The sequence below is a fragment of the Suricata suricatta genome, chromosome 9 (genome assembly GCF_006229205.1).
Source record: "Suricata suricatta isolate VVHF042 chromosome 9, meerkat_22Aug2017_6uvM2_HiC, whole genome shotgun sequence".
In the NCBI taxonomy this organism is placed as follows: domain Eukaryota; kingdom Metazoa; phylum Chordata; class Mammalia; order Carnivora; family Herpestidae; genus Suricata; species Suricata suricatta.
In genome coordinates, this window is record NC_043708.1 from 46,997,165 (window position 1) to 47,009,889 (window position 12,725).

Below are 12,725 nucleotides of genomic sequence, written 5' to 3' on the forward strand. Positions count from 1 at the left end.
CGGGCTCCCCCTTCGGGCGCCTGCCTCGCCCCCCACTACGGGATCCCGCTGGTATCTCCTTGCCCAAAGGAAATGAGACCCGAAATTAGAACCGGGGAAGCCTTGAGTCTTCCTTCTCCGTCTTCCAGCAGGCTCATGTGTCATAGATCGGATGAACTATAACATTAAACAAGATAGATTATCTTACAACTCCGTTCGATTTAGGATGACGGGTTACATTTTAACTTGCAAGGTGTATACCGGGCGGTTAGAATTGGGTTACCGAAGGCAGCGAGCTCCAGGCTGTCATCCCGGATCTCAGATCTCGTTGCCATTGCTGAGGGGTGAGGCTTTAAGGACATGGGTCGATTCCTAATTCTTTAACAAGTGCCCTTCTGTTCTAGGTGTTTGACAAAGACCCATCATTGAGTGGGACTCTAGGACAGTCTGTTCATGCCAATATTTCAGAAGCGACATTTCCAGACTATGTGAAGATCCATTTTAAGATTTATTCCTCTATGATGGAGAAGTATGAAAAAATTGGGAAAATTGGCGAAGGATCCTATGGAGTTGTTTTCAAATGCAGAAACAGGGACACGGGTCAGATTGTAGCCATCAAGAGATTTCTGGAATCAGAAGATGACCCTGTCATAAAGAAAATCGCCCTTCGAGAAATCCGCATGCTCAAGGTAATGAATTATTTAAATGAATTGTCAGGGACTAAAAAACTTAAGTAAGTCATGTTATGTTTAGCAAATGTGTTAAGATGTACAAGTCACCAAATGCATGATGTACCAGGAAGCAGAGACACCAGTGCAGAGAAAGATGTGACTGCCTTCCAGAGATGCTGGGGGTATTTTATTCTTTTTTTCCCCATGGCTTCTTGCCCATGTCAGCTCTAGATCTGATTCTTCAAGAGCCCTCAACTTTACTGGTGCAGGAACTTAACACAACTCCAGTTTGCTAGCATTCATGAGTTTTAAACTTTCAGGCCATCTTCTGTTGATATTCTCAGTCCATTAAGATAATTAATCATTCACCTGTTTTCAAACTGCTAGGAACCTGACAGATGTTCTTCACACCTCACATTTTATTTGCTGTTGATCATCATAATGTCCTTTCTCTAGAAAAAGGATTCTTCTTAAAGAAGTGAAATGATCACTTTTTAAAATGTTTATTAGTTGACTGGAGGAGACCATGAAATCAGAGCAGTGGAAAAAGTTGTTACAAGCTGAAAGTATTTTTTTTCTGTAATAGAAGGCGGCTAGTTTTTGGAATTTCTGTGAAGATGAAACCCCAAATCCCAACACAGAACATGCCATGTAATGCACACAGTGGGGTTAACTTGGTTTCAAGCAGTTAGGGCCTCTGTGTCTGGGCATGTATAACCAAATAAATGATCAGGAAAGAGCAACCTAGTGCCAGTTGAGTGGGACATTCAGGGCATTTTCTCTTATCACTGCCTCTCTGTTTTCTCCAGGCCTCTCTAAAAGTCTTTTCTTCCCCATGGCTTGAGTATATCGGGTTATCTGAATGTGAAGTGGCAAGCTTTGAGTAAATTTAAATGGGTGGATAGTAGGAAAACTCTCTCTTTAGGTTTAGGATGGTCTTTCCCAGCAGGATGCTACCTACTGTGAGAGGACACTTCCAGGTTTCCTACCCCCACCCTGTGAAGCCCTCCCTGAGGGAGGAGTGAGACCACCAGGGACCATTTCAGGGCCTGGACTGCTCTGCCCTTCCCCACTGTCTACACCTGGAACAGGTTATCATCCTTTCTTTTGGGCTGATGGGTGTTTTTCACTTTCTCAGGCTTCCCCTAGAGCAGAAGGCAATAATTGGGTTTACAGGATTCATTTACTCCAAAAAAAGACAATCTGGTTCTAATGGAGAGGTACTCTCATTCTGATGCTGAAGGTCACCTGTGAAGGCCTCTGAGTCCTCGCCTCACCCTTTCGCACCACTGGGTTTGCAGGTGTAGCTCCCTGAGTTAATTGAGTTCCTCCAAGATGGGGACCTCTGTTTCTCTGTGTGGATTACTAAGCAAGCGTGTAGTGGGCTGGGCCTCCAATAAATAAATGTTACTGTTGGACTGAAAAAACAATGGTAGCAAAATAAGCTCTTAGGTAGAGTGGTTGTGGCCAATTTATTACAAAGTCAGAATGCATTCTCTTGAATAACCGAATATGGATATGCCTTCAAGGAAAAAGTTGTGTGCACAGGAGCCTGATTTCAAAGCACAGAGCCCCCATTCTTCATAATCAAGTGTACAGGGGATGCAGATGCCCCTAATCTATATGAGACGAGACTAGATTATTAATAGAGTCTATTCTTTAAAGCCCTAACTTTTGAGCTTTCTGTGATATTCCTAACATAATAGGTCCTTAAATATTTGCTGACAAAGTGAATTGAGAGTTTGTTAAATGAAGTCACATTTTCTCCATATATTTATTTAGTAAATATGTATAGAGCCTCATTGTGCCTAAAAAAGTGTTTAAAAGAAGCTATGCACGCTGTGTTTCAGATGCTTAAATAATGGAAGGGAAGGAAGAGAAATTTCCCCTTGGCTCTCACTCCTGATAAACTGGGTTCCTACTGGGGCAGGGTCTGTGTCATTTACCTTATGTCCCTATGCCTGCCTGGCAAGAACCCTCTAAACAAAGTGTTTAGAGGCAACTTTAAGCTACATGTTAAAGTATTTAAGGAGGCATGGAATGAGAAATAAGACATTCAGGGCAGACCGTCTGTCCCAGGAAAAGGTGTATGTGTGGAAAGCAGTATTGTGAGAGAACACAGGTTATAACCCTAAAGCCTTAGCCAGGATTGCCTGCTGGGTGACAACAGGCCAGGGAGAGAAGGAGAGCAAGGGAAGCCAGGGTTCAATAGAAGGAGGTGTGAGGAATTTCCTGCAAGATAGGTCTGGCCTGGGTTAAGTGATGTGTTGCACAAAGCCGCACCTTGGTCCCAGGTGACCTTTGGGGTTTGGAGCCTGACTCCAGGGGACATGTTGTAGTTCCCCCAAGAACAGGAAACTGGTGACATCTAGAAAAATGGTTTAGGGTCCCCATCTGAGCTGGAATTCAGGGGAGAGCTCCAGTCGCCCTGGAATTCAGGGAAGAAGAATACCAACCCAGAGCAAAGTACAGCTCTGTGGGCCCAGGGGAAAGTTGCAGCCCAGTGAATTTGCGTTCCTGGTGTTTTCCTTGCAGAGCTGGGACTTTTCATGACCCCTGCTAAGGTCAGGAACTAGGAACTAGGGGGATTGAGGCTGAAGGTTACCTCAGAAGCCTTCACCAGAGCAGGTGAGGACTGGCAGGGGCGACCCCCCCTCCCCGACTTCTCCCATGGTAAGGAAAGCAAGACAAGGAGATTAAGACCAGACGTAGGAGACTTTGAGTGTCCGGTTAAGGAGTTTGGCTTTCTCCTGAAAAGAAAGAAGCTAACCTAGATTCGTTTAATTAGACAGTTGTCATTTGTAGACTTTTTTCTTTCCTCTCGAGATTTATTAAGATATAATAGACAATGTGATATTTGTTACACATATGTATTATGAAATGTTTACCACAATAAGGCTCTGAACACCTCCATCACCTCACATAATTACCATTTTTTGGTAGTTAGAACCTTTAAGATTTACTGTCTGAGCAGCTTTCATTTCTATAATGTGTATTGTTAACTGTAGACACCACATGTGTGTTTAATCACTTGGAACTTATTCATCACATAACTGGAAATTTGTACCCGGCTCCCCCACCCTCCAGCCCACGCCAACCACCATTCTACCTTCTGTTTTTCTGAATTCAGATTTTTCAGATTCCATGCATAAATGAAAACATCCAGTGTTTGTCTTTCTCTGTCTGACTTATTTCATTTAGCATAATCGCCTCAAAGTTTATCTATGTTGTAAATGGCAGGATTTTCTTCTTTTTATGGCTGAGTAATATTCCATCACACCACACACACACACACACACACACACACACACACACACACTCCACATGTGGATTTTTGGATTTCATGGACCTATGAAATTAAAAAACAATTTTTTTTTTTTACAGATTGGGATAGTGTTGTCAACATTTTAAAAAACCAACTACCAAGTATTTTCGCCATCATTTCATAAAAGACAGGACATTTTAGTATTAAACGTGGGACATTTGGGTGACTCAGTCAATTAAGTATCCAACTCCTAATTTCAGCTCAGGTCATGATCTCACAGTCATGAGATTGAGCCCCACACTGGGCTCTGTGCTGAGTATGGAGCCTGTTTGAGATTCCTTCTCTCCTCCCTCTTCCCCTCTCCCCAGCCAACTCATTCTGTCTAAAATAAAAATTAAAAAAAAAAACCAAAAACCTAGGAAAGACACAACTTTATTTTTTATTTATTTAAAAAAAATTTTTTAATGTTTTTTTTATTTCTGATACAGAGAGAGACAGAGCATGAGAGGGGGAGAGGCAGAGAGAGAAGGAGACACAGAACCGGAAGCAGGCTCCAGGCTCTGAGCTAGCTGTCAGCACAGAGCCTGACATGGGGCTTGAACCCACGAACGTGAGATCTGACCTGAGCCGAAGTCGGAGGCTTAACTGACTGAGCCACCCAGGCACCCCTATATTTTTATTTATTTTTAAATAGTTTATTGTCAAATTGGCTTCCATACAACACCCAGTGCTCTTCCCCACAAGTGCCCTCCTCCATCACCACCACCTCTTTCCCCCCTCCCCCTTCCCCTTCAACTCTCAGTTCATTTTCAGTATTCAATAGTCTCTCAAGTTTTGCGTCCCTCTCTCTCCCCAACTCTCTTTCCCTCTTCCCCTCCCCCTGGTCCTCCATTAGGTTTTCTCCTGTTCTCCTGTTAGACCTATGAGTGCAAACATATGGTATCTGTCCTTCTCCACTTGACTTATTTCGCTTAGCATGACACCCTCGAGGTCCATCCACTTTCCTACAAATGGCCAGATTTCATTTTTTCTCATTGCCATGTAATACTCCATTGTGTATATATATACCACATCTTCTTGATCCATTCATCAAGTGATGGACATTTAGGCTCAGGAAGACACAACTTTAGAAAAAAGCACAGTGTTCCTGAGAGAGTAGTTGGCAACTACAAATAACATCCACACAGATACCGTTCTGCCGTGTGTGAATTATGGATTGTGTAATTGTGTGTGTGTGTGTGTGTGTGTGTACACCATTGCCCTTATTTTTCCTCACTTCACTATCCAATGATGAATATGTGACACCATTTGTTTTGTGCAGTCTAAATGTCATGAAAGTTAGTACTATGTCTGGGAAAGAGAAGCTTCCGCAGATCAGGTGATGCCCTGCGGAGGGGATCCATAGCTGACACGATGAAATCCTAGCAGACGACAGAAGAACTGGATGGTTCTCAGATTTTCTAATGAAGTTTGGCCTCTCTCCATTCTCAGAGAATTCCTTGTGTGTGTGTTTTAAGACTTCATTTTATAATTTAGAGCAACTCCTGATAGTTGCCTTTGGACCCTTTTAAAAAAATAATGGTTGTTTCCTTGGAAGCAGAAGGGATCATGGGAGTGTGTTGTCCCGCATTCAGTTGCATAATTTTCAATACCGCACACCTGTCATGCTTCCCGTTCTTGGTGTGGAAGCTTATATGAGGATGTAGCCATCCGTTGGTAAATGCTCTTGAGGATAATAATCAAAAAACTGATTTTGCTAAAATTTTTAGAAAACATTTTTTTTCTGTAAAATCGAAACACTTTTCAAATAACATTCTGTGCCATTTGAAAAAAAAGTGACACATTTTTATGAGATAAGTTTATTGTGTTTGTACTGGAAACTGTTTAAAATTTTTTTTAATGTTTATTTATTTTTCAGAGAGAGAGAGACAGATAGAGCATAACAGGGGAGGGGTCAGAGAGAGAGAGAGAGAGAGAGAGAGAGAGAAAGAGAGATGGAGACACAGAATCCAAAGCAGGCTCCAGGCTCTGAGCCTGGCTCAGGGCTCAAACTCACGAACTGCGAGATCATGACCTGAGCCAAAGTTGGATGCATAATCAATTGAGCCACCCAAGCACCCCTAACAAAGTTCTTTTTAAACTAAACATAATTCACTACTCACCAAGAGGTCCTATTGCAATAAGCTCTTCAATGTTTAATTCTGAATCTTGTTTTTTCCCCAGTTATACAGTTAGGCTTTTAAAAATACAAACATTTGGAATAGTTATAATCAGTCCACTCATACTCTAAATTAAGTACTGTTTAGTGACAATAATAAAGCTATACTGAAATACCCGAGCCCACAGCAGCTCTCCTACCCTTTCTCAAACTCACTTTCCAATGTGGAAATAAAATGAATTAAACGTTTTCATTGTTTTTGATGAGACACCTATGCCTAAGAGAGTTGCTACATGTTAATCTGGGAACTTTTTACAGAATTCATGTGTGTAGCAGGCACTGTTCACCCCTGCTCTCCAAGTAAGGAGAGACTGACAGGAAACACATAATTATATGTCAAGATGTGAAATATAAAGCATGATAAAGGGGTAAAAGTTGATGAAGGGGCTGGCATGCTTTTTTATAGAGAGGGGTTAGAAAGAGCCTTTCTGACATTTGAAGAGATAACAGAAGGAAATGGGAAGGGGTGAGTGATGCAAGCATTCCAGGCAGAGGGAATAGTTAAGTCAAAGGCCACAGACAAGATCAAGTGATGTGTATTAGGCGTGGTGTGTTCTGGTGTATTCTAGGAGGAGCAAAGAGGTCAGTAGGTCTGCAGCACGGTAAACAAGGGTAAAGGTCATAGGAGATGAAATTAGAGTGGTAAGGGGTCAGACATGAGGGCTTGTAGGTCTCAGGAGGAACTATGGATTTTACTTTGAATAAGATGGGATCCATGAAAGGATTTTGAGCAGAGAGGTCCCTTGGCATGACATACATTCAAGAAGGATTCCTCCAGCTGCTGGTTACTTCAGCTTCCTGAGCAAGAAAATCATTTAGAAGACAGTTTGAGCAATCCAGGTGTGAGGTGATAGGATTTGGGTCACAGTGGAAGTGGTGGAGGTGGTTAGATACAAGATTAATTCTGAGATAAGAGAACATAGGAATCTGATGGTTGGATGAGGAATCAAGAACAAATCCAAAGGCGCACCTGTGTGGCTGGGTGGTTGGGTGTCCAACTTCAGGTCAGGTCATGATCATGAGGTTCATGGGTTCAAGCTGTGTCAGGCTCTGTGGTGACAGCTCAGAGCCTGGAGCCTGCTTCAGATTCTGTGTCTCTTTCTTTGCACCTCTTCCACTCATGCTTTGTCTCCCTCTCAGAAAAAAAAAAATTTAAAAAGAACAAATTCAAAGTTCCTGACTTGAGTAATGAACTATAAGAATGAAAAGATTAGGTTGTTCATTGTGATAAGAGACCCAGGTGCAAATTTAGGGAAAAGGAAATTAAGAATTCTATTTTGGATATGGTAAATTTGAGATGCAAATCTAAGGAGACTGTTATGTAAGCATTTAAATATACAAATCTGGCATTTGAGGGAAGTCCAGGTTGGAGATATAAAATTGGGAGACATCAGCATAACAATAGCATTTAAGGCCCTAAGCCTGAGTTGCCATGGGGAATGGATAGACAAACACCAAATACTGAACCCTGGAGCACCAGCATTTGGAGGTCACGAAGAAGAGGAGGAACCAGCAAAGGAGGAATAAAAGGGATGTAGGAAAATCCCAAGAGCAATGTTCTTAAAAGTCACAGACTATGAGTCTGGAGTTCTCTCTTGTCCAGTAAGAGAGCAAAAACAGAATTGAATATGAGAGAGGCTAATGTCTGGGACAGACAAGAGTCGCAAAACGTTTTGTTTCCATATTTATTGAGCTCTTTTACACAAATGATGAGTGTGAAGAAAACAATCAGACGGGTTAAAGACAAAGGGTCTGGGGAACAAGTGCAGTTTGTGATCAAAATACATTGGCGTCAGATGGAAAGTAGTTTCCTACAGGTGAAATAACCAGTTACTCATGATCCTATTATAATATCTCACTAACCTTGGGCGCTTTCACCCTGTGGTGGCAGCTTTCCACCCTAAGCTTTTTTAACCCATTTATGTAAATATAAGGAATTCTTGAACCTATTTCCCCACACTTAAATGCTTAGCGAAGAAAAGTTTTGGGGCATCTGGGTGGCTCAGTCAGTTAAGTGCCCAACTTCATTCAGGTCATGATTTCACAGTTTGTGGGTTCAAGCCCCGTGTCAGGCTCTGTGCTGACAGCTCAGAGCCTTGAGCCTGCTTCAAATTCTGTGTTTCTCTCTCTCTCTGCCCCTTACTCACTTATGCTCTGTCTTTCTCTCTCAAAAATAAATAAATACTTTAAAATTTTTTTTAAAGTTTCAAGAATGAGGGGATGGTCAAAATGAAATTTTGTCATTTTGCAGTGATGTGGATGGAACTAGAGGGTATTATGCTAAGTGAAATAAGTCAGAGAAAGACAAATACCATAAATACCATATGACATCACTCATATATGGAATATAAGAAACAAAAAAAAATGATCATAGGGAAAAAAAGAGAGAGGCAAGCTGAGAAACAGACTCTTAATTATAGAGAACAAACTGACGGTTACCAGAGGGGAGGTGGGTGGGCGAATGGGTGAAATAGGTGATGGGGATTAAGGAGTATATTTGTTATGAGCACTGGGTGTGGAGGTATTGAATCACTACATTGTACACCTGAAACTAATACTATATATTAACTAAGTGGAATTCAAATAAAACCTTTTATAAAAAAGAACAGGGGACTGGTCAGCAGTGTCAAAGGTCATAATTAGTACAGACTTAGAATTAGTCACTGGCTTTGAAGATGTGAGGGTCATTTGAGATCTTGACAGGAGCCGTTAGGTGGAGTGGCAGGAGTGAAGGCTTCATCAGAGAGGATTCAACCGAGGATGAGGAGAGCAAAGTGGACATGGTGATACAGGCAACTCTTCTGGGGAATTTGACTATTAAAAAAACTGAAAAATGGAAAGATGGAGGATCAAGAGAGTTTTAGTAGTTGATTTTAATATGCGAGAACAAGTATATTTGTACGCTAATGGTATCAATCCAGTAGACAAAAAACTTGATGTGTTTTTTGGAGGAGAGAATTCCTGGAGCCATACCCCTGAGTTACTAACCTGCACCAAGGCCAAAAGTAGCTGTAATAATGTAATAACAGACCAATTCAGGGACCAGCTAGGATTAGGCTACCTCTTACTTTTCTTGGAGTGTTGCTAGGTCCTTAATATATCCTTAATCTTTACAGGACCTACAGTTATCTCCAAGCTAGGTAAAGAACAAAGTGTTGTACACCAAGCTAGGTGTAGAACTTCTTCCACCTGGGTATGTGACATGTCCTAACTTGCATATGGCCCAGGAACCCTACAGGAAAAATTCAACCCCCTTACATGACTAGGGTTTCAAGCCTATAAAGATATTTTGGATGGGAAGTGGGGTAGTCATGACAGAAGCTAGATTACGCAGAGACCAGGTTCCTGCAGGAAAATCCCCTTACATCAAGAAGTCTGGCATGATAGGCTCGAGTCATCACAGGTCCTGTGGTGGGAAATGAGTACTGGCTCTGCATAAAACAGGTGGCTTAACTGAACCCAACCCAGCTCCTGGGCACTACATATGTATCTAGCAGGAAAAGGGCCTTGTGGTTCAAAACAAATGTGAGCCAGCCAACCCAGAAGAATTGTGTTACTGAAATCCGTAGTCTTTATGATGTTAAACATTCTCTGTGTGGCATGAAAATGGTAGAACAATTGGAAGAGGAAGCAGAGAATTCAAACAGGAGTGGTAGGAAGAGTAGATGCTCCCAGAGGAATTGAGGTAAAGGATAGGACAGTGCCAACTATGCAGTGCAGCGTGGCACATGGCATGGGGGCCCGAGAATACATCAGACCAAGATCAGTCAAGGGCTGAAAGCAGCAGCTAGGATATTTTCTGTGGCAACCTGCCTCCAGAAGACAAAACAAGATATAGGCAAGTGAAGGAATCACATATTGCCGTTTGGCGATCCAGTAGACTTAGGCAGAGTGCCAAGTTTCATTACCTAGGAGGCACAAATTATATTTATAACAGCCTCAGGAGGTGGGTATTATCTCATTTTACATAAGGATTCAGGCTGGTTAATGATTTGCCATGCCCTCCTGGTTAGTAAGCTGGAATGCAGACACAGTTCTGTCTGTTTCCAAGTCCCGGCCCTGCTGCTCCCATACATCAGAACCATCACATTACACCAAACACCATACTCTGAAGTCTCTCGGTGACTGTCCTCAGGATTTGTCCTGTCCAGCAGGGCCTTACCTGCGGGACTCATGGTTTCCATGGAGCCTGGAGTCAGATTCTTGCTGGAATAGCAGCTCTTCCAACTCTCATTCCATAACCCTGTAGATTATTTTTAAAGGCAAAAGTTATGGTTTGCGACCAACAAAGATGAGAATAAGCTTGAGAAAAAATGTCCATTTACAACTCTACTATAAACATTTCAGTGCATGCCTTCTTAATGAGAACAGTATTACCCCCAACAGGATGAAAATTGGTTTCAGGGAATGGGTAGGGTAGTGTAACTTCTACTGTATAAAACACAGATTACATACAGCACAAATACAGGAGATTTGTGGAGTTAAAATTTCAGTGGGAGATCATCAGAGGAAAATGTGGAAAAAGACTCCTTCAAAGATAAATATGGGGAAAGAAGCTCCTGTGGGGTTGATGAGAATATTGAGTGTATTCTATGCACCAGAAACATATTCTTATTTGATTTTAATTAATCATGAGTAGTAGCAGCCTCCAGAATGCTCAGAACATCCCCCCCCCCCCCCCCCCCCCCCCCCCCCCCCCCCCCCCCCCCCCCCCCCCCCCCCCGCTTTTCTTCCCTGTTGTCTCCTTGCTTTCAGTAACCTTCCAGTGAGGCTGTCGGGCTGTGTGACTGCATGGGACAGGAGCCACAGTTGAGAATTGCAGTTTCTGATCCAGCTCAGAGCTGTTGGGTGACCTTGGGCAAACTCTGGGGCGGCTTGGAACCTGCCCCACCAATACACCTTGATTTATGTCTGTGTTTGGCACTGCTATGCTGACTTTTTGCTGAGGGGAGCAAGAGTGCTCTTGGACCAAACATTGAACAGTAGTCAAGCAGGCTTAAGGATGCAAGGGCAGAAAAATAGAGGGTCAAAAAAACAAAAACCACAACAGTTGTGTAGGAGAAAAAGACGCACAAGTGGAAAGGCAGAAAGGTGGGATGTAGTATCAATGGTAGGTGCTGGAGGTGAAGGACTTCACATGGTCTAACCTGAGATGTTCACTGCAGTAAAATATCAGACCAGAAATACTACTGGGCAAATTACCACCCCAGGGATGAGAAGGCACGGTGGCAAATAGAACTGGCACAGTTCCCTGTTATGAAAAGAACTTAAATGTTTAATTCCATGTGCTCTTGTACCAGGGCCCCATTCCAACGAATGCTAACAAAGTACCATGTAAATAAATGCTCCCAAGTGCTAGGATCTAATTAGAGATTTCATAATTTAAATTTTTTATGTTTATTTATTTTTGAGAGAGAGAGCACAATGCATGAGCCAGGTAGGGACAGAGAGAGAGAGAGGGAGAGAAGGTTTGAAGTAGGCTCCAGGCTGACAGCACAGATCCCGATGTGGAGGTCAAACCCAGGAACTGTGAGATCATGACCTGAGCCAAAGTCAGACGCTCAACCAACTGAGCCAGCCAGGTGCCCCTAGAGATTTCATGATTTTTAAAGACTTCTGCTCCCCTAATATTAGTTGAAGGAATATTTCCCTCACTATTAGTTGAATAATATTACATAACTCATTAAAAGTCTCAGTGGGAAATTCTTTGACACCTTTGAGCATTTAGTCCTGCCATTGCTAGTATAGATATCATTTCTAGGTTGCTTCTCTTCAAATTATTTAATTGGCTTGTTGAAATGGATTTGTAACACATTTCTAGAATTTTCTTTAGCCATGTTCAACATTTTCTGTTAGAGTTTGTGTGAGATTACAAACTCAAATGTTTGTGGAGATCACAGTGGAGACAAAGGATTGAAGCAAATTGAATGTAAGACAAGATGGAGAGTGGACTTGGGGCGGACTGGAGACTTCATAGCTTATTGCATGGGTGGGTGGCCACCCCTCCACCCACACAATGCAAGCCCAGGGTACTAGATTTTCAGAGTCTTTTTCTAAAAGTCCCAAACAGAATTTTGTGTAAAATCTCTGGGGATTTTCCTCCCACAATTCTTCATTCAACTTCAACTACAAAATACATATATATAGAAGTAGAAAGAATAATATAATGAATTCCTGCATACTCTGAATTGGGTTCATTAATCAGTGGTGAAAATTCTGCTTCATTTCCTTTCTGTCTCTGTCACACACACACACACACACACACACACACACACACACACACACTTTTTTTGGCTGAATCATTTTTCTTAAGTATGCAGCATGAATCCACTAGAATTCTTCTGTGTAACCACAATATGATTTCCACACTATGATTTGTCATTGACTCAATACCATTATCTAACATACAGGCTGGGCTCAAATTTCTCATATTGTTCCAATAATAGTTACATAGCTATAACTACACTTATATATTGAAATCCAGGATCTAATCAATGGCCACACATTACATTTAGTTTCCATGTCTCTTTAGTCTCTCCTAATACTGGCATTTTGGGAGAGAGCAGGCCAGTTTCTCAGAGTGTACTTCAAC

The 12,725-nt window shown here is 42.1% G+C and overlaps 1 protein-coding gene across 2 annotated transcripts in view; it reads left to right on the top strand.

Moving 5' to 3' along the window:
- CDKL1 (cyclin dependent kinase like 1) overlaps nucleotides 1-12,725 on the top strand; it is a 58,656-nt gene that overhangs the window by 195 nt on the left and 45,736 nt on the right. For both annotated transcript variants that reach the window (XM_029951655.1, XM_029951656.1), the window contains exon 2: nucleotides 384-668. In XM_029951655.1, the coding sequence (XP_029807515.1) occupies nucleotides 498-668 (171 nt within the window). In that variant the 5' untranslated portion in view covers nucleotides 384-497. The remainder of the gene's footprint in view (nucleotides 1-383; nucleotides 669-12,725) is intronic.